Source organism: Eubalaena glacialis, chromosome 7, assembly GCF_028564815.1.
Source record: "Eubalaena glacialis isolate mEubGla1 chromosome 7, mEubGla1.1.hap2.+ XY, whole genome shotgun sequence".
Taxonomy (NCBI): Eukaryota; Metazoa; Chordata; class Mammalia; order Artiodactyla; family Balaenidae; genus Eubalaena; species Eubalaena glacialis.
This window is the reverse complement of record NC_083722.1, coordinates 105670688-105697634: the sequence shown is the minus strand read 5'-3', so window position 1 is coordinate 105697634 and position 26947 is coordinate 105670688. Positions and strand designations below refer to the sequence as shown.

Below are 26947 nucleotides of genomic sequence, written 5' to 3'. Positions count from 1 at the left end.
GAGATGAGCCCTCACGTTCCCATCCACCTAAGCACCAAGACCAGCCCTGACCACTAACTCACTCCAAAATTTCCCCTAAGAGACCAATCACTGGGTAACCCCTCCTGCAAATTTGTTAGAAGCAGCAGCAATATCCCCAGTTCCCAGGCCCAAATGACTTGCACCTAGGGCCTGGGGTAGCACATGGAGATATGGGGTAAGTGAGTGTCCAGGGGTAAGTATGGGGAGAACAGACCCAGGGAAAATAGATTGGTGGGAGTGGGGGGGTGTGTGTGTGTGAGAGAGAGTGAGACAGTGAGAGTGAGAGAGAGAAGCAGCTGCAGCAGCAGCAGAAGCAGGTTGTAGGGCGAAGGAAAGTCAAATAGCTCTAGCAGCAGCGCTAAGAAAATGGGGCTGATACTGGATTCCTGCAATACCATGAACAACTCCGAAGTCTCTCTTGGCATGTGGGGGATATACGTGGCCCCAGATTTTCTTTACTTCCTAATTAGGTTTTACATAGGCTGGAGACCATGTGTGCTTCTTTAGCTTTTCCTGAGAGCATATAACCAGGAGAAATACAGATAGTAGTTCATATTCACAGGGAATATCTAAAGGTCCATATGTATGCATTCTCATTGCCCCCTATTTTTAGGAGGCAGAAAGGGGAGAGATCACAACCTATTTAGAAACAAGATAACTGGAGCCCAGAGAGGGTATGTGATCCACTTGAGAACATATGGCAGGCAGAGACTGGAGCTACCATAGTGCCATTCCCTCTCAAGAGATGAGCTAGCAGGCTCAGAGAAGTCAAGGCTGATATCCCAAGACAGAGCTGGTAAACATATTGGTTTTTTTTTTTTTTTTTTTTTTTTTGCCATGTGGCATGCGGGATCTTAGTTCCCCAACCAGAGATTGAACCCGTACCCCCCTGCAGTGGAAGTGCAGAGTCTTAACCACTGGACCGCCAGGGAAGTCCCCAGAGCTAGTAAACATAACAGCTAGGATTTGGATTAAATTCCTCTGACACCAAAGCCAAAGCAGTGAACCCACATACTATGTGACCTCACCAGGAATCAACCCTGACCCCATGCCCATCCTGCAGTCTTGGAGGCCATGGGATCACGGAGAACCTAGCCCTCCTCTGGGAACCACCCCTAACCTGAGGGTTGGCTGGGAGCACAGAGAGCTACCCAAGGCATAAATTGTAGGATCTGGGGCTAGAGCTGCCCGTTTCACTGGCTAATACCAGGTAAGTGAGGGGTGCTATTAAGCAGGGGCAGAGATGTCTCTGCTTCCTCCAGAGATGGCTCTTAGGCTCTCTGGCTGAAGTAGGAAGAGCCTACAGAAAGGTGCAGACAACTATTTCTTTAATCCTCAAAAATCTAAGAGATCTTGTTTCTGGCTTAAGGGCCTGGCTATAGAGAAGGCTGTACCAGGCACCAGTGGCCCCTGAAGTCCTTGGGCTACTCCCTAGCTGCGGGGCCAGGGCCTGTGAGCACCATCTAGGAATCCCAAGCTCTGGCCCCTGCTTGCACTCAGCAGGAATCCTTCTCGCCCTCAGCAGGAATCCTTCTCAACTCCCAAGGGCAACTTGCCTCCAACCTGTCAGCATGGGAGGGTATGAACTGGATTCTGGTGGTGGTGATGAACACCCAGCACCCAGTGGGGAGGTGAAGGCCCTTAGGCAACCACAGACCAGAAGCAGATCCTGCTCCCCAGGCCACCGGAGGCTCTCCCCGCCTGACATCTGTGAAACAGCAGCGCAGGCAGGGGGCAGGCGGCAGCCAGAGAGGCAGCTGCTCTGCTAGAACTGGAAGTCCAGCACTGGAGCTTTGGAGGGAGAGGATTTTACAGGCTTGGGCTTTGGATGGGCATCCCTGGCCAATTTTCTTTCCTGACCAGAGACAAAAGCAGAGTCAAAAGGGGGGAGGGGACAGCAAGGAACCCTCGGTTCTGCTTGGGAGCACAGCCCTCGGGCTAACCCAGCTCCGTTCTGGCTCTGGTCTCCACCATACACCTACTTTCACTACTCCACTGTTCTGCTTTCAAAGGGTTCTCATGTCAGGCAAAGCCTTGGACAGAAATAGAATCTTTTATAGCTAGAGTCCAGCCAGCTTTCCCTAAGGGTGTGTGCCCCAAGAGACCCACGGATGGGTTTTAGAGGCCGGGGAGAGTGAACACACTCCAACGCACTTCCTGGGCAGTCCATCAGGCCTCCTCCATACCTCAGGGTCCAGGAGCAATGAGGTATACTTAGCTGAGACACTCGGGAGGGGCAGGGAGCCCAGGCCAGCTCCCTGGGGCCTGCTGCTGCCTCATTCCTAGCCAGCACTCAGTGGCTCACCAGCTTTTGATACGGGCAGGGTGAGGGGCGGGGCATCCTGTCTTCTCAAGCAAGACACTTACAGACAATTGTTAGGGAGCTCATCCGGGAAGCTGAAAGGGAGAGAGGAGTCTGTGTGCAGGGCAGCCCGTTCCTGAATACTGCCACAGCCTGTTACCATCTGCCAGCTGCCAAAGTCTGTGGAGAGAGAGGATCCGGGCAGGGGATGGTCCACTGATCTGGGGCAGAGAGGAGAGAGAGGGGAGATGATGTGGTCAGTCATATGCCTGACAGGGGAGGCCCTGGAAGAGTGGGGCGGGGAGGCTATGGTGGCCCTGGGACCGGGCCACAAGGGTCTGTTGGTAGAGCATCTGTAAAGTCAACCATTTTCTCCAAAAGTACAAAAACAGCTGGACAGGTTATGACCAAGACAGAAGAGTAAAAACCACAAGGCAGGGACTTCCCTGGTGGCGCAGTGGTTAAGAATCTGCCTGCCAATGCAGGGGACATGGGTTCGAGCCCTGGTCCGGGAGGATCCCACATGCCGTGGAGCAGCTGGGCCCATGCGCCGCAGCTGCTGAGCCTGAGCTCTGGAGCCCACGAGCCACAGCTGCTGGGCCTGCGTGCCACGACTGCTGGGGCCCACGTGCCTGGGGCCTGTGCTCCACAGCGAGAGGCCACCGCAATGAGAAGCCCGAGCACCGCGATGAAGAGTAGCCCCCGCTCGCCGCAACTAGAGAAGGCCCGCGCACAGCAACAAAGACCCAACGCAGCCAAAAATAAATAAATAAAATAAAATAAATTTATTAAAAAAAAAAAATAGACCACAAGGCAGGCTCAGCTGTGAGGACAATGCATCATGCAAAGACTTACAGGAACAAAAGAACAAGAGCAAAGCATGGTGACAAAGGTGACCCAGCAACCAAAGCCTAGGATCAGGGCATGCCTGCTCTGGCTGACAAAGCAAGTAAAATCTCAACAGCACCAAAAGGAGGGGAGAAAGGCTGAATGCCCCAGGAACCTGGGAGGCAGGATCACCCCACACTCCCTGGCATGTAGATTGGCAGACTGGCAATGCAGAACCCAGGGCCACTGAGGTCCTATGGTAGAGATGGGAGAACAAGCCTCTTGGGGATGGTGCGGGCGGTGACCTAGATGGAAGAGGAAGGTGACGGGAGCCCTGAGCCCCGCCCTCCTCCTCTGCAGCGCCTTCCAGGAGCCAAAGTTCGTATTCACAAGCAACAACCCAGCAAACTCACTGGCTATGCCCAGAGGGAAGGAATGAATCAGGCAGCCAACTTGACAACTTCATCAGGCCTTTTTCAAACAGAGGTTTGGGGGGTGCGGGGAGAGGAAGCCTGTATTGGGAATCTACCACTGCCACCACCTCCCCACTCACAGCCCAGCCTTCTCTGCTGTCTCTGGACAGTAGCCCAGCTGGTGGGGGAGGAAGGGAGGAGATAGGGAAACATCAAACAAGGCCCTTCCATCAGCTACCCCAGGTCCCAATCCCCAGAGGTGCATCATCTTTGATGCTTGACCCTTTGTTCTTTAATTCAAGAATAGCAGAAGGTGCTCCTGTAGGGACCCAGAAACAGAGCAGAAGCATGAATAGTGGTACAGGGGGTGGGAAACTGAAAAATTAATTGACCTTGGCCCACCCAGTTAGCTGGAGTCAAGGGCTCCTAGACTGAGGTGACAGTCCCCATGGGTCCCCAGGCCAGCCTTATCCTCAAGTAGTTGCCAAGCTGAGTGCAGCTCTGGCCAGCGCTGCATCTCTGCTGATCGTAAATCATCTCCTTCTTAGAGGCAGGGAAATGGCAGCCCAGACAGGTAAGGACACTTGCCCAAGGTTCCACGGCTAGAGAGTGCAAGAAGAGATTTTTAAAGCCAAGATTGATTACAGATTTGTCGTACAACAGAACCACCTTGAGACCAGGGAAAACAGCTAGCTTTCTACGTTAAAGCCGCCATCAATCGGAGCCCCCCTGCAACATAGAGACTTGCCATATTCATTGCTCCTGCTCTACTCTGGAAGGTGTATGACAGCAGCACTGGGGATGAGGACAGGCCGTGGTCTGCTACCTGGTGGAAGCCCTAGTGACTGACAAAGCAGGGCTTCCTTCTTCCTACGTGGAGAAACTTGGTAGGGTTCAGGCCAGACACTGTATCTCTGGTGATCCTGAACTGTCTGTAAATCAGAGACAGCTGCCTACATGCAAGAGCAAGCTACACGCCACCGTGTGGTGCCTGCCCTGTGCTTCCTCTGGGTCATGCCGGTCTTGCTTCAGTCAATGCAACCCCTCTTGAGGGCAGCCTGGCTCCACAAATCTCACCTCTTGCTCAAACTTTAAGGTAACGTAGAGTTTCTTTTCCAGTTTTCGGGAAAATAATTGCTAAACAGCAGAGTGTTGAGGGAATGAAAGTAATGTGAAGTAGAGGAGGCTGGGTAGGATGAGGGACTTAAGGGGCAGGGAACATGGGGGTTTCTTAGGCTCCTAACCCCACTCCCCAGGGCTATCAGAGACTCACACTTCCAATGGGAAAATGACAGATGGAATATGGTTACAGAGAGGTTCCCAGCAAGGGCTCTTGGTCTCCTAGGCTAGTCCCTTCCCTGTACTTCCCGTGTCCAGCAGGTAGCACCCCCAGGCAAGAACCATGCTTGAAGCAGCCAGGGGACAGCTGTAGTATGGAGAGGGCAGCACAGATAACAACAGGGCGCATGATCCCAGGGGTCACAAAGGAATCTCAGCAAGCAGCCAACCATCTTTTGCATCTTTTTCAAGAGTGAGCACACAGGCTCCAAATCAATCTTCGTATTTGAGGCTTTTGTCAAGGAAAGGGTTGCAAAGCAACCATTGCGTTCCTGGGTTTGAGAGCAAGGGGCTGTGCTAAGCAGAGAGGTCCTTGTAAGTGCACATCTGGAGTAGCTGGCTAGAGAGGGCACCTAAAGATGACAGGGAACAGTCACGAGAAGGAAGCACCTGCACCTGCCGAGTGAAAGAAGGAAGGAAAACTTTCAAGTTAGCCCCAGTACACAGGTAACGCAACCAGCCTTAACAAAACCCCATGCTCTTCTGCCCTACACCCTTACTCGAGTGCAAACACAGCATCTACCTCCACCGATCTACCTACAGGACTGGAGGGCACACGGGGCCAAGCCGCCCTCAAACTGGACAACTGTGGAGCTGACAGTGCTTCCAAGGTCATCCATCCACATCCCCAGGGCCCAGACCTCTGCCCAGGAGGCTGGCTTCTTGGCAACATTTCACTCCCTTAGATGGGTATGGCCTAAGCCCCTCTTCACAGCACCAACAGAGCTGAACCGCCTCACCTGGCCCCACACCTGCCAGACCCCTGCTGTGGGCCAGCTCAGGCAAGTGTGTTTTAGCTGGTCCTTTTGGAAGGGGTTACAGGAGTACCCACACAAGCAGAGCTGGCCCAAGCCACACAGCTGAGGTGAGGAGAAAGAGGTCTGGCCTGAGGTACCTGATCTGGCCTTTTACCTAGCTGCCCAGTGCCCTGACACAGCCCATAGTCCTTCAGAAATGAGACTGATAAGGACGGATCTGAACCACAACTACAGTTTACTGAGCATTTCCAGTACTCATGGAAAGGATGAGTATTACTATATGCCAGGTACTTTGCTCCATTATCTCACTTAAACCCAAACTTATGGAGACCAGGATCATTACTCCCACTTTAAAGACGGGATAAAAAAGACTGAGCTCAGAAGGTAAGTGTTTTTTCCAAGTCACACAGCTACAAGCGGCAAAGCTGGGATTGAAACCCAGGCTGACCAAAACCCATGCTAGCCGCATAGTACACTGATCTTCCTTCCTGATAAGGGATGGTGGAGGCCTCAGGGATTGGCTCAGGGATGGACACGTAACTTCCAACTGGAATAAAGCACAGAGTTTCTTATCTATGGTTGGAAAAGAGGCCTTCACGTGATCCCTGGATGTGAGAAAGGAAGCACACGGAGTAGCTGGCCACCATTAGGGAAGCTGGCCAGAAGACAAAGCTAGCATGTAGAAAGAGGCAAGCAGAAAGAACCATAGGGAAACGGAGTTGGAACCTTGATGAAGCTGTGCCTGAAGGCTGCATTTTTCCAACGTAAACCAACAGTTTTCCTTTATTGTTTAAACTCTTTTGAGATGGATTTTCTGTTATTTGCATCTAAAAGCACCTGATCTGACAGCGCACAGAGAGGGCAAGAAGGTTCACAGCTAGGAAGGACCTGGGCAGTTAGTTGCCCATTTAAGCCTCTGATGAGAAAAAAGAAACCCAAAGCTATCAAGTGACATGTCTGAAGTCATGCAGGGAACGAACATTTGAGCCAAGACCCAGAATTCTAGCCTTTCAGAGAGCCTGAATGTCACCTAATCTGTACCTACCCCCCACCACTACCAAGCCTCCAGCTGATGGTCCCACAGCCTCTGCCCAAGTGAAAGCCTCCAGGAATGGGGCCTTAGGGAAGAATCCTTCCGTTCAACAAGGGCCTGACCCCACGGAACAAGTGACTTCAGAAACGGCTAGGACAAGATTCATCAGATTTGAAAAGTCATCGGTTTCCCTCAGCCTGGATTTCAGGCATTGGGGTATGTGTGTGTGTGTCTGTGTGTCTGTGTGTGCGGTGTGTGTGTTTGTGTGAACCAGAGACCTGTGCTTTCCTGCAGCAGCCCAAGGAGAAGTCTTTTGGGGCTCCAAGTTTTCTCTTATGGGTCTCAAGCTGGCAATGCCTTTAGGCTTCGCACCGCTCATCTCTGGTCTGGAGCTGTGGCCCCATGGGAGAACACATCAAACGTTAAGACAGGAACCCTATGTGTTACAGAAAGCAATCCGGTTTCTCTGCCTCATTAAACATAGCCGGGGACAGAGCCCATTGCTCATAACAAGCAGTTAGTAGGTGGTGAAGGATGCGGAAAGAGAAGCTATCTGGGCAGCAGAGTTGGCGCCTATGTTGTCACTTAGCTAACCAACCAGGCCGCTGGATGTCCCTCAGCCAAGTTCATGTGCTCTTCAGGCAGCTTGGCTTCCAGCTGGGCTCAGTGGTAGCGCCATCCCTCCTCAGGCACGGACAGTGCTATGCTAGCAACCCCCATCCCTAAAGATGTCTGACTCTGGAGCAGAGACCAACACTACACACGGAGCTGGGCACTTTACTGACCAGGGCTCGGAGAGGCATGTGAGCACTGGTCCTGCCTCTTCCCAGTCCCCAGCCCTACAGATGATGAGAGATTTAACAATGGTCCAGAAACGCAACTCAATTAGAAGCTGCTGCAGTAGCAGCTAATGATGCACAAGAGCCACCAGTCTTGCCAGTGAAGGGTATGGGGTTGGGACTGGATAAGAGTCAGCACCCCACAGAACTTTCTTCTGAATCCGACACCTACTTCGTAACTTTGAACAAAGCTTCACCAATTCTTTTCACAGGGAAGTCCTACCTTAAAAGAGATATGCTTGTAGAACTTGGGAATGTGGAGCATAGGAAACCCAGAGAATTCACATTGTAAGGGGAATTTCGGCCGTCACAGATAGTTTTACTAAAGGGTTTCTTTCCACACAGTTCCCTCTGCTGCACTAAAAAGCTGATTGGCTGTTGTTACCTAAGAGAAGCAGGAAAGCTAATGACAGGATCCCTCAGGCACTTTAAGATAAGAGAGACTAAATTAATTTTAATGTTAATGGAAATATGTAATTATAATTAGAATGCTCCAAATCTGAATAAAGTAGTCTTTCAAATCCTCTGGCAAACAAGCAGCCAATCCAGAACCTTGTCACCTGGCCAGCCCAGCCTGGCTACAAGCAGGCACTCCCAGAATAAACCAGCAGAGCCATCAAGCACCTCACAGCAGTCCACCCCACGCCTTTCCAAGGTGCCCCATTTTGGTCCAGTTATTCCAGCCTCCTTCACCAGGCCCCAGCTCACAGGGCCGTGAGATCAGGAGGACACCCCCAAACCTCCTCAGCCTCCTGGACCATCCTAGACCAGCCATAAGCATCTGAGCCCCCAGTGCAGGCAGATAACCACTGGCAAGACCGAGGGAAATGACCACAAGATCGGAACTAGGATCTTTTGTCAGGAAGAAGGGAATGACAACAAGCTAAGGTGTATGATGGGGTGCTGCCTCAGTGGGGGAGCCCCCAACAATTGGACAGTTAAGACCAGGGAGGACCCAGGGGACAGGAGGAATCTCCTGGTTTCCTTCCCAGTTGTCCAGCAATGCTGCACAGGCAGAAAAGGAGGCAGGGAAGAGGAGCAAGAGCTCCAGCCCAGAAGAGCAAGGGTCACACAGTGCCGCGGCAGGCCCACAGCGGCCCTGAGGCAAGCTGCACAGACAAGCGCGGTGGCACAGAGCATGCGGATGAGCACGGCACGTGGGCTTGTCTGCTCGGCACCATCTCCGCACAGCTGCCTCCACCAAACCCGTGGGGACAGAGGGGTTGTGGACTTTATTTAACAGACTCAGCTACAGCGCTGACGGACACGGCAGTGCTCCGAGTTGAAGGGCTCACCTTCAGAGGTGAGCACACAGGACCCCTCTGGACAGTGCAGCTCCTACTCACCCAGAGCTGATCCGCTCAGCCTGTGTGGGGAGGGTGCTTTTCCCCACCTTCCTCCATTGCTTGCTTTTGCCCAGAAAGGAAAAACCAGAGGACGGTGATGGGAGGAGAGTTCCCAAAGTTTCAGGGTTTTCCTTGTGATAAGCTTGTGACCTTTGGGTTCAGTTTCCTCCTTGGTAACATGCCTGCCACAAGGAATGACCTGAAATTCTGGAGCAGTATCCAACAGAGCTGGGCTTGAATCTGGAGTGGACTTCAACGCTCACGATCTTTCTGCTAAATGTCTTTTCTCCCTGGAATTTATTAAGGACCTCTTAAGTCGCACACTTCTTTGTTCTCTTCAGAAGGGCCAGACATTCTCAAGGCCTTAGAAAACAAAGTAATTCACAGGACTCCTTCCCTGGCTGTATGACATGGAAGAAGTGTTAAGGGGTCAGCTAGGAAATGCCTCCCCCAAATGCCAGGCCATCCCTCAATCCTAAGCCCCTGGCCAGCGCTCAGCTTTAACCTCACCAAGGAAACATCAGTTCTGCAGCACACTCCAGCCACACCTGTCCATCCTGGCTGAGCTGCTCCCTTTCCAGATGTGCAGGCCTGCGAGGGTTGCCCCAGCCACACACATCTAGCCTAGCTCCCTGCCGTCTGTCCTCTTCAGGGCCCCACCCATTCACACGAGGAATGGGAGAGCCAGAAGCACCTCGGAGGATCTAGCGCCATCTCTTCAATCAGAATGTGAGGTCCACAGGGGGGCTGAGACCTGGCAAAGGCGATGGGGAGGGGCAGCCCCAACTCCCTGCCCATCACATCACAACTACTACACCTTCTGGATACCCATCTGCCAGGGCTCTGGGAAGGGGGAGTCTCAAACCACTCTGCGAACCAGCTCCTGCTCTGTATCCAAACATTAACCCATCCTCCAAACAGTGCGCGAGCCTCCAAGCTTGTCGATCCCCTCTGGCCTCCTGGGTACACTGCCCGCCAGGCCGCATGCCCTGGAACCCCCCTCTCCAGCCTTATTAACAGGGAAGGGCTAGCCATCCCACCATTAGGACTTTGGAGGTCCTCACCTGGGCTTGGGGACCTCCAGGGGACTGCTACCCAGCCTGAAAAAGTTGTCAGAATGGTTCGAGGACGAGGAGCTGGAGGACTTGGCTTCCACCAGCCCCTGGTGGGAAGGCAGGCGGTCCTCTGAGAGCTGCGGCCGGTTCCAGAGCACACTCTGTGGAGAGGATGAGTGGCTCTTCCTCCTGCAGTGGAAAGATAGGGCTGCTGGCTAAGGGGCCACCTCAGGCAAACCCTCTGCCCACTTGTACTAAATCTCAGGGCCCACTTTTTACTTGCACTGGAAAAATGCCACATGGGAGTGGGCATACTTCAGCACTCCCTTGGGCTCGGCCATGGGCAGCGAGAGCTGGGTCTTCACAGAGGGACTGTGACGTCTGAACAAAACTGGCCTGCTGGCCTCAGTGCACATGCTGGAAAACAGATTCTTAACTAACACTTTAGTAACTGACCTTCCCTGCTAATGTTATACAAAATATTGAGCCCTTTGTCCAGGGGGAAGGTCATCTGATTCTCAAAGGAGCTGACCCTCAACAAGCTCCCAATTCCCAATCATTATTTTGTACTCATCCCTTTTTTCTTTTTCTAAGCTGGCCCCCCACCTCCCAGGCAAATGGTACAAGGGAGCACCCCCAGGAAGTCCCTTTAGCACCAGCGCCCCTCACCCGACCCTGTCTTCCCAGCCCTGCAGCTTCCTCCTTCATCCCGCAGTGCCCCCCACCAACCAGATGGCTGGCCTCTGAGGCCCAGTAGAGACAGCAGGGCATGGAGCTCAGCTCTCAGGCCTACTGTCGGGGGCCCCTTTGTTCCTGGGGCTCCCTGGAGTTGGAGCCCTGGCTCACAGCTGTTAGCAAGCTTAGTTCCAGCCTGGCCCTCACCAAGCTGCCTGAGTCTGTGCTCCTGCAGGGACCAGCTCCACAGTCTCATAGGTGAAGCTCCCGGCGGCTCCTGGGGAGCTCTCCATGACCAGAGAGAAGTCACTGCCAAGGCTGGTGGTGCTGCCACGATCCTTCCGTCCTGAAAGAAGCCAGTGCCATCAGTCAGCACATTATCTTCTCCTGCTAGGGGTCCCCCACCTCTTCCACACAGAAGAGAAGTTTCTAGAACAAACAGTCCCTATGTGGTCTATAGTCAGAAAGATATACAGAGAAAGTCTGCTGGGGCCCATGACTCACTCAGCATGCAGATATCTTCCACAGTGAAGCCTGCATCCCGGGCTGGCAAACTCTTCCTCCTATAAACAGAAGCCAGGACAGTGAATTCCAGATTGGGCTGAAGTCTCCCATGTCCCCCGCATGCTGCCCACCTGGGAAAGAAGCTCCAGCTCACTGGAAACTCATGGACACAGGTCCTACCTAAACTGCTGCAGAAAGGCCAGGCCCACTTCTGGGAGGCCAGCAAAGCCTGCCGCCTCCCTGTCAGTGTGGCCCTCAGAGTTCAAGTCTGGTCCAGCACACTAGGAGCTTGGATTTGGAAAGCTTGGACTTGGAAAGCAAGCAAAGACACCAGCTCTCACAGGGGTCCTAAAGCAATTACCAGGCAAGACCCCTGTGTTTGCCGGGCTGGAAGCGGACTCTGCTCTGTGGCGGTGGGCTGTGCAGACACCCCTCTGCAGCAGCGCAGGGAAGGAAGCCATCAGCTCAGGCAGGAGGATCTTCTGCCATGGCGGTGGCATGGGGAGCTGGGAGTCCCCCTATCCTTGGGCTGGCTTTTCCCTGCAGCAACGAGCCCTGCTCTCCTAGTCACAAGATGAGCCTCTTCAGCCACTGGCCCTCCCCAGGTACCCCTACCTGCCCTCAGAGTGAAGGCAGGGACAGGAAGCCAGCCTGCCAAGCATGCAGGGAAGCAGGGCAGGGATAAGGCAGCAAGCAAGACCCCCCCTGCCCTAGCGCGGCCCTTCCCGAAGCACCTTGCTCCCAGTGAGAGCAGGTCTCTCCTTACCTCTGTATCTTCAGAGCAGAGAACTCCTCAGAGATGATATGCTTCAAAAAATTGAAGCAGAAGAAGAAAATCTGAGAGACCAAAAAGCAGCACACATGAGAAGATAGCAGTCTCCAGGGAGAAGAATCTAGGTGGCAGAACTCCCAGGAGAGGGCAACCAGTGACCCTGGTCAACCCCTGATGGACAGCAGCCCTGCTTTGGGGACCCTGCTGGATATTCTGGTGTAGAAACAGTACGGGCAGTAGGGAAGGCTTAGGAGGTCGGGCAGGTGTGCCTGGGGTGGGGCAAGGAAGGAAGGGCGTTTCCTTCCGGAGAACGCAAAAGGGTAAGCCAGTGACGTTTCACACCATCTTCAAATTGAACACACACGTTCTCAAGCTACTGAAAAGGATGAAGAGAACAGCTGCTTCTCCCCCTCAGCCTCTCCTAAGAACCCCAGGGAGAGAGGCTAACAGGGAAGGACAGCTGGGAGAGAACTTCGGGGCAAGAAGATTAGTGGACACAGCAGGAACACAATGCAAGGGCAAGAGATCAGATTTTGTAGAAGAAATACCCAGAAACAGTGGTTCAGGAGAACCAGGGGTGAGGGGCAGCCACTGCCTGGCCCACAGCCTGCACTGTTCAGAAACTGTAAGGGGCAGGACGAAGTCTGAGGCAGGCAAAAGCCGGAGGAGGCTCCTGAGCTCTGACCCCGCATCCGCATCCCCAGCTCCGTGAGCAAATTCTCTCTTCTCCCTTGCAGCCAGTGCCCTGGTCCAATGGGCCTCTGTGAAGTGCACATAATGCATAGTCTCTGCAGTTGATTCTGAAAGGTGTGGTCCATCAACCCCTCACTTGGAAAAATACCCACAGGGTATCCCAGAGCCCCGTAAGGTCTCCTCAAAAAATAAAAAAGGAGGGAGGGTGCCTAGGTCAGGCCAGTATGAAAACATTGTTACATAACTTTTTTTTTTTTTGGCCGCCCCGCACAGCTTGTGGGATTTTAGTTCCCCGACCAGGGATTGAACCTGGGCCCTCGGCAGTGAAAGCACGGAGTCCTGAGCACAGAGTCCTAACCACTGGACAGCCAGGGAAGTCCCCGTTACATAAAATTAAATAGGTGTCTTCACCACAGATTTTCTAGTCTTTAATACGCTAATGTGCTCTGAGAGCCTCAAAGGCAAAGGAGGGGTACGGAGCTGTTTAACAGGCCCCAGCTTTTTGCATGTTTTTAAAGTATCAGAGTTTTGAGTGTGTGCGGGGAGGAAGGGAGGGCTAAGAGAAAAGCCCACATCCTGCCAACCCTCCCAGCTGAGAAGACCCTCTTGTTTACGTTGAGACGTGGCCAGGGTTTGAATCCAGAATCCACTGGGCTCAGCCGCATCCCCTGCCCCGTCTCTGAAGGTGGAATCTGGCCTGCTCTGGGGATAGGGAGACAGTATGGGGGACAGCAGGTACTGGAGTGCCAGCTCCAGCAAATCTCAAAATGAGAGGCTGCAAAGGGGCTTTACGTGCGGATTTCAGTGCCGAAGTCACCGCCTCTGACAGAGTTCATGGAGGCCTCTGAGGAACAGGCTTATGAGCTCTGCAGTCCTGGCAGATGCGATAAGTGCTCAAAAGAAGAGATTTAGAAGGGGAGAGGAGCAGCTGAGAGGGAGGAACAAAAGAAGAATGCACAAGATGCCCAGAAGAGGCAGCCTCAGGAGGGTGAGAAAGATGCCTCAGGAACATGGGGGGGGAGCCAACACTGCGTGCAGCTCCCACGCTGGGCATCTGGACTCATTCTCTTTGTGAGGCAGCAGAATCAACACCGGGAGACTCAAGGTTAATCACATTACCCAAGGTCACCCAGGTAGTAAGTGGCACAACTGGGGTTCACACTCAGGTCTGACTCCAGGTCTGTGTGCAGGGAAAACAGGCTGAAAACAAGAGTACCGAAGAGCCAAAGACTGAAAAAAGTAGCTAAAAGGATAAGACGTGGACAGAGCAGAGAGGAGGAAGGAGGGACAGCGCCCGGACAGGAAGGGGACCCACAGCCCGCTGGCCGGGACTGGTCTGGTGGTGAGGAGCTGGCAGGACCCTGCTTGCACGGAAGGCCCTGGGGCTTAAAAGCTGCCGAGTGGGTGTGATGAGACAAGGGAGGACAGGGAAGAGCTTCTGGCTTTAGCTGTAAGGATGAGGGGCGCAGGAAAGGACTTGTAAATTGGTTCCAGAGTGCAGAAAACAAGGTCACCCGTAAGAAGGCTGGCACAGAAGGGGGGGAAGAGGACTGACACACGAAGGTCACAGGTAAGTGTTCTCTCCGCGAGAGAGGGAGACTGAGGCTCAGAACGGGGCTGCTGTGCCAGTGCTTTTCCTGCCACGCTGCCTGATCCCAGCACACACCAGGCAAGCAACCGCCCCCAAAGTGTGGACACCAAACAGACCATCACCCTGTCCCTCCTGGGGGTAAAAGAGCCCGAGCTCGCGGAGCCCTGACGTGTGCTCGCGGACCGTGAGCAGAACCCACCTCCTCTCCTTTGCTGAGTCGATCTACCAACATGTGCCTGAAACAAGAAGGCGAGGAGGTCAGAGCGAGCAGCTCCCAGACACGAGGATGAAGGGAGACCAGAGGCACAGGGACAGCCCATGGCTTTGGCACCTCAGCCTCAGGTGGGCCCGACCACACCTTCTCTCTTCCCAAGGGGGTGGGACCGTCTTCGCCTTCAACCCTGTCACAGGGGCCACCACACCCACGCACACAAAAAGGCGGTTCCCAAGCACCGGAGCACCCCATAGCCCGACAGTTCCCGAAGGCTCACCCGAAGAGGAACCAGTCGTAGGCTACCGTTAGGTAGAGGATCTCAGCGGGCTTCAGGGACGCGTGGATGAGCCCGTCCTGGAGGAGACGCGCCCAGATCAGAAAGAAGCCTCCCCATGACGGCCCCTCCTGGCCTCGGGGGCTGAGTCACAACCCCCGCCCCCGTGACAACCAGGCTGCCTGAGAGCCCCCGGAGCGGGCTTAAACACGACACCTGCTCTGGACACGTGAGGTCCCTCGCTCCGAAGCCTCTCTGCTTTCTGGAAACAGTCCTAGCGCTCATAGAGAGTACATCTTGGAAGGGCCTCTGAATGCTCCCTGACCCCACGGCCCAGCCCGTCCATACTCACAGCCCACAAGGAAAGGCGCAGGAGAGAGATGAAGAGGGGCGTCCGGTCCCAGCCTGAGATACAGTGTACCAGCAGTCCGCTGTCATCTACACAGGAACATGGCACGGGAGGCCCAGGAGAGAAGCAAACACGGGCTGATGAGAAGGGGATGTGCCACCGCCCTGGCCTGGGGTGAGAGCCAGGCCACCCCAGAACCACGGCCTGGCTCCAGGGGCAGGCACATGATGTTTCTGCCGACCTGGCCACAGTGACTGGTTCAAGGGTGGGCACTGGATCCAAACTGAGGCAATGAGCGGGAGCTCTGGGACAGAGGCCGTCTCCCTCTTCTGGAGGGGTTAAGATGGCAGGAAACAAGTCCGGAACGATTGCCAGCCATGAAGCTAACTAAACAGTGGGTATGAGACAAGGAGAGATTCTTTGTGGTATTTGGCACCTGGCTCTGCTCTTGGGCCTTCTTGGTTATATAAACGAATACATTTCCATTTGTTCAAGCAAGTGCAACCCCACACAGGTCCTGACTGATATGGAGGAACCAGAGTCAGACCGCCCTAGGACACTGAGCATGATGGGCTCATCCAAGCAAAACAGTCAAACTGGCTGGAGTACCCTCTGGAGAACAGGCCCTCCAGGGGCTCTTGTGTGTGCCCAAGAAGAGGCCAGGACTGACTTTCTCTCACCTTTCTGAACCAAAAGAGACCACTGAAGCCCCACACAAAAGGCTGATGCTCAAAGCTCAAAGGCCAGCTGACCCAGTGCAGAAACACATCAGCAAAAGGCTGATGCTGAAAGCTCAAAGGCCAGCTGAATGTGGTTCAGATGGTAACAAGTTCATAATTTGGGGCATGGAATAAATCTGCCAATGACAAGGGAATCCCCAAATCCTTCTCCCATAGAGCAAAAGGCCCCAATAAACACACATTCGCGACGTCAAGACCTGGGAACACCCAGAAGATCCTATGGCTTGAGGCAGGCAGAGGCAGACTCACCGTCACTGTTAATTATGGAAAGCAGCAGTTTCAGGTAGTTTTGTGTTTGTTGCACCAGATCCCAACTCTGTTGGAGAAGAAAAATAAAAGGATTCTATGAATAGGTGTTTAACTCAGAATGGGAATTTAAAGCATTTTTAAAATAAAATGCTATGAGTTATTCTGGGGAAACAAGTACCCCAGGCTCACTTCACTTTTCACACGTCCCTGCACCCTCACCCACGGGCCCCTCCCTCAGTGTGCTCTGACCCAACGTGCCGGTGAGGGAGGGGAAGCCGTGCAGGAGCCTGGGCAACCCACAGCCCCACAGCCACGAGCAGCGGCCGGACACTAGCCTCCTCTGAGCCCTGGGCTCTGGGCACGGCTGTCTAGGAAATTAACAGAAGCCGACAGAGAGCCTTGAGCCCGTGGCCATTGTCACCAAATGGAAAGAGCCATTTCTTTATCGGCCATCACATCACAGAAAATAAGGTAACCATCAACCTTCTCATCAATCACGTTTCATACGTTTTTTATTGCTACTCACTGCATAGTCTTTTAATGAGTAACAAATGCAGTCTGTTTGGTAAACAAAAAATCTTTTAAAACAGGAGGCCCGTGAGGTGGGAGAGCAAAAATAAGCAAAAGCCATAGAGACTGGAACCTCTGTTCTAGCCCAAGCTAAAGGTCTAGACTAGACCCTCTGAGAAACAGTCCATTTTGGAATCCGGAACCCCACGGAGGGGCCTGACCCAGTTCTGCGGCCCCCTCCCCCTAGCTGGGGACAGTCTCTTAACATGACTGCTTCTCAGTGTCTGGGGCTGTGCAGAGAGGGCGGTGAATGCCAGCTAGCGAGAGCGCTCCCATGGGGAGGGTGAACACAGCACCTGTAATTGGAATGGTTTTCCCAGGAATTTAAACCAGGCTCATTTACCTGACCTTCCCAAGGACCCTGGAGAGTCCTGACCCACTTTCAGGAGCTCCAGAGAAAGCCGCTGCAGTGCCGTGCTAATAAACTTATTACCCATGGTGGCTCGGGGGTCTCTCCACTCATCTGGTTCAACGTGTCAGACACACCACTGCCAAGAGATTTCCTCCGAGCTGTGATTCCAGCGGGTGAGGAAAAGCAGGAGAGGCGGGAGCTACGCAGCAGGTGTGCAGGGAGGTCAGGCTGGCTGGGGGAGGACTGCAGCGGCCGGGAGAGGGCAGGAGGTGACCAAGGACGAGCCCGCAGGGCAGCTCCCACAACGGCAGCTGTTTGAAGGGGACACAAATGACCAAGGAACGGCGGCAGACACTGCTGGCCACCGTGCCCAGGGCTGGGGCAGGAACCACAGCCTGGGGAGCGCTGGGTCGGCAGAGGCCCAAGGTCACACAGCTAAGCTGAGCTGGGGTCTGGACCCAGGCCTGTGGTCACACACTGCACTGTAGGAACACTTCCTCAGATACCAGACTGAGAAACAGAAGAGGACCTGGGAAATGCATGAAAATCTAGGCTCACCTCTGACTCTCTCAACCTATGTGTGCCGTGACAAAGCCTCCGGGTGCAGAGGTGAGAACCACATATCGGCCTTACGTTTCCATGCCTGGTGCACTCTTTCCCTGGCTGGCAAACTCCTACTCATCCTTTAAAGGCCCAGCCCCATTATCTTCTCTACAGAGTCTTCTTCTGTGGCCACTGGTCAATACCCCTACTACGCAGGTGACAGTTATGCTGTTGCCTCGGAATTTTCCTAGACTGAGCCCAGTGAGGGCGGAGGCCATTTTGGCACCTCTGCATCTGTAAGGCTTCGTGCTTAGGGACTAGGAGGTACCTGTAGAATGTTCTTTCACTGACTGTTCATAGTCAGGGGCCAGCTTGAGGAGCAGCTGCCCCTGGAAGGGGTCTTCGGGCACAGAATGAAAGAGCAGAGCTCTATGGAATTCCATCGGGCTACACAGAGGTCAGCAACACCCACACATGCACTACTGCTCGTGCAATGGGAAACAGTGGTGTGAACGTGACTGTGGGCCTGGCCCTGGGACACAGCAGTGAACACAATGACTCCAGCCCTGAGGCTGGAGGGAAGGGAAGGCAAAGTGAATCGCTGCAGGTGTGCTAATTAAAAGGAGCCCTCTAAGATGCTGCAGGACCATGTAACTGGGGAGGTGAGCCTAGCCTGATCCATGAGGACCCTTAGGGAAGGCTTCTTGGAGATAGTGACATGCATGTGAGAAAAGGGGAGGAAAAGCACACGAGTGTTTGTGGCAGAGAGAACAGCATGTGCAAACCTGGAGAGCATCTTCCCTAAGGGGTGGAGAGGCGGTCAGGGTAGCTGGAGGAGAGGGAGGGGACAGCCAGTGAGTCACAAGAACAAGCCTGGACCACGTGGAGCTGGGTGGACCACATAAGGGTCCTTGGACTTATCCTGAGGGAAAAAGGAAAGTCAGTGGCAGCTTTGAAGGAAGGAGTGACAGTGATGACCCTGCCCCATCATCTGAGTATCGTGCTCTGCCAGGCCCTATTCACATGCTTTACGTTCACTATTTCCAGTCGGTTGCCCCTTCAACGTGGGCCCACGCTCAGCCATGAGACGATGGTAGCCTGCATTAGGCCAGTGACCTAAGAGATGGAAGCAAGAAGGACTGGGGAGTTTCCCTGGGGCAGAGACTTACAGAACTGATGGGACCAGCCATGGATGTTGGGGAGAAGAGCCCCCATTTTTCGAGTCTGAGCATCTGGGTAAATGGTGGAGGGCCTGGGGGTGCTGTGGGTTGTGGCCAATTCCATTTTGGGCAGCTTGAGTTTGAGGTGCTTGCATGACGGGACACTTGGAAAAGGAAGTAGGTGTGGATCACCGAGGGAGGCCAGGTCGGGCCCAGAGCCCGGATTAATGGGAATGTAGATGCAAGCACCCAACCTCTCTAGGGATGGGGGAGAGGAGGCACATCAGAGAATTCTTCTTGGAGTGGACACTTGAGCCAAATCCTGAAGGCAGTGTGTCAGCCAGACAAGAGGAGGCTGGGAGGGCCAGCCAGGCAGAGGGAACAGACATGGGGAAGGCAGTGGGAAGAACGAGGCTACTTGTCCTGGTTGAAGCAAGTGGCAAGGACACTGCTAATGGCCTGTGGGCTTGTAAAGTGGGCTAAACATGGTAGAAAGATGGATCCATCCAGTAAGACTGGGGACCCTTCAGACTTCCTTGGTGGCACGGTGGTTAAGAATCCACCTGCCAATGCAGGGGACAAGGGTTCAATCCCTGGTCCGGGAAGATCCCACATGCCGCGGAGCAAAAAAGCCTGTGTGCCACAACTACTGAGCTTGCGCTCTAGAGCCCGTGCGCCGCAACTACCGAGCCCGTGTGTCACAACTACTGAAGCCCATGCGCCTAGAGCCCGTGCTCCACAACAAGCCACCGCAATGAGAAGCCTGCGCACTGCAACAAAGAGCAGCCCCCGCTCGCCGCAACTAGAGAAAGCCTGCGCACAGCAACGAGGACCCAATGCAGCCAAAAATAAATAAAAAAAAAAAAAAAAAAAAAAGACTGGGGACCCTTCCATGGCAGACGATGAGAAGAGGAGAGAAGCACAGTGGAAATAATTTTAAGGTTTCTATAACCAAATCAGGTCAGGTAGCTCTGCACTTTCTCTGATGGAACACGCATTTAAAAGGTAAAATGAAAAAAGTCACTAAATCCCAGAGCTGAAAAAGCAAACTCCATGAGGTCCTCCTCTGGAAACAGAATCCCCTGGTGGATGCAAATCTTTTAGTAAGTCATGTTCAGAAAGCTTTGATTTTCTGGGCCAAGAAAGCAGGAGGGAGAGTTAAACAGGTAAGCAGCTCCTCCTTTCCCAGGAGGTCAGAGGTCACAAGCCAGGCCTTCAGGTGTCTGCCTGAGGGACTCGTGGGGCAGGCACCAAGGGTCCCCTCACCTGATACTGGCTCCAGTCAATGTTCAGAGAGCAAGTCAGGAATTCGGGGATGCTCAGAGGGGCATCAACGTAGTCCTGGGGACAGAAAGACACTGTGAGATGCAGGCTGGCCACCAGAAGAAGCCAGGATGACCAGGCAGGTTGAGGCCCTGAAGCTGTGGCTACCACAGGCAGGCAGGATGTCCCCCCACAGTGCTCGCCTTCTCAGGGCCAGATGCCTGTGCCACCCTGGGAGTGACAGCTTAAAAATCAAAGGGACCAGATACTGCTGCCAAGTGGAGCTTTTGTTGGCCGTTGGAGTGCTGACGGCTGACGCAGAGGTGATGAACCGTGTTCAGCCTCCGGCAGCTCCTGGGCTGCTCCCGCCCACTGGGGCGGAGCAAAAGGCTGCTCCCGCTCTTCGCACAGGCAGCGGAGCAGAAATGAAGGACCTCTCCTACCCTGTCCCTGAAAACGCATTTAAAGAAAGGGAGAAATTAAAGGGGGAGACAAAGTATACATGGTGAGAGTTTAAACATGTACATACAAGGAGGAGAGAGAGAACAATAATGAGACTCATTCAGGGAAGAGCAAAGAAAGGAGAAGGGTAGCTGTTTTCCCCAAGAAGATTACTAGCTGGTTTCCCTTCACAGACAGAAGACCCAAGCTGATGAACGGTACTGCTCATACCTGCTTCCAGTTAAAGATGAGCCCTTCAGCCATGTAATCCCGATCCTTATATTCCTTGAAAAATTCACAGCCTGGAAAAGAAGGGCAGAGTCATGACACCACCCTTCCTGGCCCAGTGTCCTGAGATGCCCCTGGGTGCTGGAGGACCGGGGTGGCCACCAGCTCACACACTCCAAAGTGGGCCCCAGCTGACACGAGTGGGGACTGGGCCGGGCGAGCGGGAGCCTCCAACGCTCCTTGGGTTTCTAGCCACAGACATTCCCGATGAGGCAGCCCCTGCCTGCACACCTCTGTATCTCTCTCCATCTGTGCTCACTGGTTGTTGGTCACTTTTCTCTCATTTCAGGTCCCTTTGCCCTACAAGTCCCTGAAGTGCCAACAGCCAGCGAACAACAGCGTGGTTTACAATTTGAGCCCCGGCAGCACTTTCTCAGCAACTTACCTAGTTACGGAGGATCACCCTCCCTCCTGATACAGACACACTTCAGAGATATTGAGGGTTCAGTTCCAGACCACCGCAATAAAGCAAGCCACACGAATTTTTTGGTTTCCCAGTGCATAGTAAAGTTATGTTTACACTATATTATAGTTTACTGAGTGTGTGATAGCACTATGTCTAAAAAAATATATATCTTAAATTTTAAAAATACCTTAAATAAAAAATACTTCAGGGAATTTCCCTGGCGGTCCAGTGGTTAGGACTTGGTGCACTGCTGTGGGCCCCGGTTCAATCCCTGGTCAGGGAACTAAGATCGTACAAGCTACACAAGCTACAGCCAAAAAAAAAAAAACACTTTATTGCTAAAAAACGCTGACCATAATCTGAGCCTACAGTGAGGTGGAATAGTAACATCGAAGATCACCGATCACAGGTCAGCGTAACAAATGGAGTAATAATGGAAAAGTCTGAAGTACTGTGAGAACTATCAAAATGTGACAGAGACATGAGTTGAACAAATACTGGAAAAATGTCTCCAACAGACTTGACACAGGGTTGCCACAAATGTTCAGTTTGTAAAAAATGCAATATGTGAAGAGTAACAAAGCGAAGAGCAATAAAATGAGGTCTGCCTGTACCAACCTCGCAGGCTTTCAGTGAGGACCGAACATCGTAACATGAGAGAAAGGACCACGGACAGTGCCTGAAATGTGACAGGCGCTCAAGAGACACGTCCTTCTCCAACAAACCTCGCCAAGATGTGCTTTCTGTATCATTCACTAGAAAAGCTTTAAGAAACACCACCAGGGTAAGACCTCAGGAACAGAGAGAGGAGTGGAGAGAAAAGCGCCTTGGCAATGTCCCCAGTTTCAAACCTCAGCCTTTCACGTAGCTCTGTGACTGTGAACAAGTTAATTTCTCTAAGCCTTGATTTTCTCATTTGTAAAGTGGTTAAGGATGAAATGAAATAATACGTATAAAACACCTGGCACAGCACTGGTACAAGTGGCACTCAGGTGACAGCATAGTGGTGCCATCCTCATGCCACCGCTGCAGTGAGAGCCCCAGTGCAGCCCTGCAGCTCAGCCTGGGGAGAACGAGGCCTGCACTCCTCTCAGTTCCTCCACCGGGACCAACACAAACCCCAGAGGGCACAAGGCTTTGGCCACAGGTCCAAGTCTGGTGAGGTCCCCAAAGGCAACAAAACAGTTGCCTGAATTCTGTCAAAGTAGCCACAGGCCATAAACGTTCACATGGAACTCTCCAGCTCCTCTTGGGACATGTTCCTGTCTGGGGCCACACCAGGGGAGAAAGGAAAGGTTCTTTCGTGGAGGAAGGTCTGGAGACTTAGCCTGTGTGTTCTGCAGACCTGGCTCTCACCAACCCACACACTCCTGCACTCGAATCCCCCAGGCCTCACTGTGGACGGGGAAGTCAGGAATCAATCCTCAGCTCTAACACTTCAGCGTATTCTTGGGTGCCTCACTGGGAGAAAGAAGAAATATAAATATCAGACATAAGCCCTGAGCTTATGAGCCTGGGTTTAGGAGGGACACCAATCATTCCTCAGAACTCCCGTGAAGTGCTCTGTTTTCTCAAACTTGAGCACTTGAATCAACACTGCAGGCTCCAGGCCAAGCTCTGACCAGCATATAATGCAGAAGCAACTGACTGTGAGAAACGGAGAGAACTAAAACAGCCTCAGTACCCAGGGCAATGCCTTGACATTCATTACCTGAACGGGCTTCTGAGCCCGTTGAGAGGCAAACAGATGGGACCAAAAGTGAAGTGAGAACGGACGCTCGCTCAAGAGGGAAACAAATTAGACTCATGCTGGGGAGTTTTCGGCCCCGTCTATCTTGGTGCCCTAAAGGAAGTGCTCCCAGAACACTTCTCGTTTTCAAGGGCTAGTCTAAGCCTAAGTTAGTCTGACAGAGAACTGATACCACCGCAGTTCCTGTCTGGGCTTCAAAGCCATCGAGGGCTCAACAGAGACCCCTGAAATGGCAGCAGAGTGCATTTCAGGACTTGGTCTGGATAACGGCAATTTTGTTATGAAGTATAATGTAGGCACGTAAAGAAATTCTAGAACATCAGCAGAGGAAGCAAGGTAATTAAGGTAAGCAAGGTAAGTGCTTCTCCTGTCCCCTCATCCGGGTGTGCAACAGCGTCTCCTGCCACCTAGGCTTCTGGATTTTTACTGATGCCTCTTAATCTCCCCTCAACACCATACACAACTATCAGATGCAGTACACGATATTCTGGGAAGAATGGGGGAAAAAAATTCACAGAGAGATGGTATCATCTTACCATTCTGGCATATTCTTTTCTTACCATTTTGTGTAAGCACTTTTTCTCTTACATAGTTGAGATTGTACTATTTAATTTTCTACCTTGCTTATTAGCACCTTAAGTATTTTTCTATGACTATGTAATATCTCGTTCTACTACGGACGGCTGTACCATCATTTACATCATCATTATTCTGATTAATGAAAACACTTCCCATGTTTGGCTGGTATAATCAGACATGATGAACATCTTCAGGCCCAAGCTGGCTGGATTATGGCCTAATGAATAACTGGGTCAAAAGGTGTTAGTTAATATTTCAGGAGTCTTTTAACAAGCTGCCCAACGACAGCAGAAAGGATATTGTGCTACTGTTCTGGAGCAAAACGATTTTTTTTCTTTTCTTTTTTTTAAAGTGTGGTCTGTTTTTGTTTTTGTTTTTTCTTTTTGGCCGCTGCCATGCGGCATGCGGGATCCTTATTTCCCCGACCAGGGATCGAACCCTTGCCCCTTCAGTGGAGGCACGGAGTGTGAACCACTGGACTGCCAGGGAGGTCCCACAAAACAATTTTTTCTAAGCCAAGTCTTACCGAGAAGCTGAATACAAATAAAGAAAGCTGACGCCTGGTTCCTCAGCCAACTCAGTCCTCTCCCATTCATTTGGCAGAGAGTACTTCAGTCTGGGGACCCACAAAGCATCTCCTGAGAGTCAGGAGCCTAGTCTGAAAACCAGCTTTAGAGCTACCTGAGGGAAGCTCCAGTGCAGACACCCACTGGGGACATCTCTGTCTCGACACATCGCTGACGCTGCCGAGCCCGTGGCATCATCATCATGGTTCTGCATCTGCCCAAAGCGAGCCTCTCCTCCCATGCACCCATCAGTCGGCCTGGTGTCGGCGAGCACCTGTCAGGGACAGGTCTGGCGCTTCACCCAGAATAAGCACCATTAACCACATTTTATGCAGGGTGAAACTGATGCTCAGAAGGGTGAAGGGACTTGTTCAAGGACACAGTGCCGGGACTGGGATGCACGCCCAGCCCTACACGCCACCAAATGCTAAGCTAGCAGAGAAGAGTGAGGAGAGACCCTGAAGGAGGCCACTGCAAGAGAGCCAGGCCACAGGGGTCGTGGTTTGGACACCACCAGCTCACACTGATGAGGACACCCTCTGCCCACCAGGCAGTGGATGAACTTGAGGTTCTAACGAGAAGGCCTCGTGGCTCTACTGCAACCTGGGGTCACCAGCCTGCTCTCTCTATTGGCCACATGGCTCCAAGATGAGGAGACAAGATCCAGCACAGGACTGAAGGCAGCTGCTACTGCTGAGGAACAGGAGAGAGGTTTCAAGGAGAAAGAGTCCACTTCCTGTCGTCTGTTGACGAAGTTTGGTGCTGATGTTAGGGCTCTAATACCTCCTTGAACAAGCAGGTGTTGCCAGAAAGAAAGCTTAAACGCTACAAACTGGACCAACGCAGCTTCAGTATCCAGTGCAGAGAACACTGCCCTGGCCACAGGTCACATACAGTCGGTGCCAGAGACAAATGCAGCCAGCTGTGTGCTCACCACGGTGCTCTGTGACACGGTGAGGCCACCAACCACGTGCAACTGGGGACAGAGCACTTACACCCTCACCACAGCAACAGCCAGCGCAGCATAGCTGGTTGCTGACACGGAGGACTAACGATGTCATTTCACACTGAAACAGCACATTAGCTGCACAGAGCACGCCGATAAACCTGACCTCACCTAATCCGCACAACAAGACCCTGAGCTAAGCCTCACCAACTTCCAGTGACACCTGAAAAAACCTGAGGCTGGGTGAGGTGAAGTAACTCGCTCAAGAGGGCAGTAGGGAGGACCTGAGCCAGGACTCCATTCCCGGGCCCCTCTCAGGGGAAAGCCCCCCCCCCCTTCCCCACAAGGACAGCATCCTACCCTAAGGTGAGAGCCAAGGACCGGGAGCTGCACTGCGCTATGCTCAGTGACGGCAGATCCTGCCCGACAGCTCCGGGGCATCTGTGCACCTAAGTGGCCAGGGCCTGAGGAGGGCCTCTAAGAGCCCCAGTCCTGGGAAGCCTGTCCCTTGACCAGAGCTTGGAAAGAGCCCCTACCTGGATACGGGATGGAGAGGAGAGTGAAGTCGGCATAGCGCTGGGCTTTGTCCACCTTCTCGGAGGAGGTGACACTACAAGACAGGATACAACGTGTTACGGCATCACAACACACGCACACCATTCCCCACAAGCGTTACCACAGCTCGAATGATCCTCCTGCTACAGAAACTACTGTTCAGAGTTAGGAATGATGCCCTCCAGGGGGCTTACTTCGAACGACTAAGAAATGCGACTGCTCTGCCGCCTCTACCCCAAGTCACCAGGTGAGAGCGCCGACTCCCCCGGACACCACAGCACCCGCAAGGGGACCTAAGCCGCGGAACAAGCTTCCCGCGAAGGCAGCACCGCCCCCTGACCCGGAGGGCAGAGTGAGAAAAGAGCAAAATAACAGAGACACTGTCCAAAAGGGGCCCTGAGGCGGACTCTCGCCTCCACCATCTTCTCCGGCATCCACTGCGGACACTCCCAGACAGCATCTGAGAGACGCAGGACTACTGTGACAGACAGCGGGATGTGCAGGTGACTGCAAACAGCTGAGCTGTAACAGCCTCAGTGTGGCTTATTTTCTAAGACATACTCGGCATAATTAAAAGTGGATATTATAAAAAATAAACAACACTTTGGAAAAATTCCCCAAATTTCATCACCCTAACCCAGGTTCCATTTGTTTCTAATTTTGCCTTATCGCATGAAGATTTGTTCCACACAGGACATAAAAATTGAGTAAATACTGATTTTTTTCGATCCACTTTAAAAGAGACTCTAATCTACCAGAGATGGCGCAGCGGCAGCAGAGCACACGTTAGAGACCCACGGCTCCCTTGGTGCTCTCCGCACCACCACGAGCAAGTGACTTAACCTCTCCGGCTTCAGTTTCTCCCCTGCAAGAGGGGGACATCAGGACCTCCTTGCAGGGGAGGGCTGTGTGAGGATACAGGGAGAGGATGCACGAGGCCTGGCACGCGGTGTGCCCTTGTAACTGCTCTGTGTCATCGCCGACCCCATGAGCCTGTGAGCATACGGCCTCCACCCACTTCGCAGGGGGTGCCCTGCACTCACTTCATGCCAAACTTCACCTTCTTGTTCTCCACCATCAGGTCACAGATGTATTTCACTGACAGGTACCGGAGCAGCTTGATGTCATACCCTCTGACCTTATCAAAAAGATGCGTGTCGGAACTTCTGAAACAAAGAGCCAGAGGGAGAAGCTGCACGGCACATTCATCCACAAAAGTCTGGGGCCTGAGGGGCGCGTTCAAGGAAGTCTAGGTTCTACAGAAGAACTTCTGATTCCCTTCTCCAGAAGACAGAGGGAGGGCCAAGACAGGACAACTGCTCCCAGGGAAGGTGACTTTCTAAGAGATTATCCCGCGATGCATTTCAAAGAGGAACAATCTGCAGCTGGGGCGGGAAAGGGCTTTTTGGCACTGCTTGACATTAAGCCAGAAGACTCAAGATAATCTCAGAGTTCTAAAAAGCAGCAGGCTAGTGGCTGATAGAGTCTTTGAGCCTCCATTAGAGTTTCTCTCTCTCCACCCCCCTCCCTTTCC

General features: G+C 52.9%; 1 protein-coding gene across 7 annotated transcripts in view; it reads right to left on the bottom strand.

Moving 5' to 3' along the window:
* The window catches only part of MTMR14 (myotubularin related protein 14), a 42869-nt gene that overhangs the window by 1127 nt on the left and 14795 nt on the right, over window positions 1-26947 (bottom strand). For 3 of the 7 annotated variants that reach the window (XM_061197191.1, XM_061197198.1, XM_061197196.1), the window contains 13 exons: window positions 26457-26579; window positions 25395-25468; window positions 20555-20625; window positions 19886-19960; window positions 15995-16061; window positions 15009-15094; window positions 14660-14736; window positions 14368-14404; window positions 11879-11949; window positions 11113-11171; window positions 10816-10954; window positions 9943-10122; window positions 2389-2544 (listed from right to left, as the gene is read on the bottom strand). In XM_061197191.1, coding sequence (XP_061053174.1) covers window positions 2389-2544; window positions 9943-10122; window positions 10816-10954; window positions 11113-11171; window positions 11879-11949; window positions 14368-14404; window positions 14660-14736; window positions 15009-15094; window positions 15995-16061; window positions 19886-19960; window positions 20555-20625; window positions 25395-25468; window positions 26457-26579 — 1215 coding nt within the window. The remainder of the gene's footprint in view (window positions 1-2388; window positions 2545-9942; window positions 10123-10815; window positions 10955-11112; window positions 11172-11878; window positions 11950-14367; window positions 14405-14659; window positions 14737-15008; window positions 15095-15994; window positions 16062-19885; window positions 19961-20554; window positions 20626-25394; window positions 25469-26456; window positions 26580-26947) is intronic. The other 4 variants (XM_061197192.1, XM_061197195.1, XM_061197193.1 and 1 more) reach the window with 4 other exon arrangements.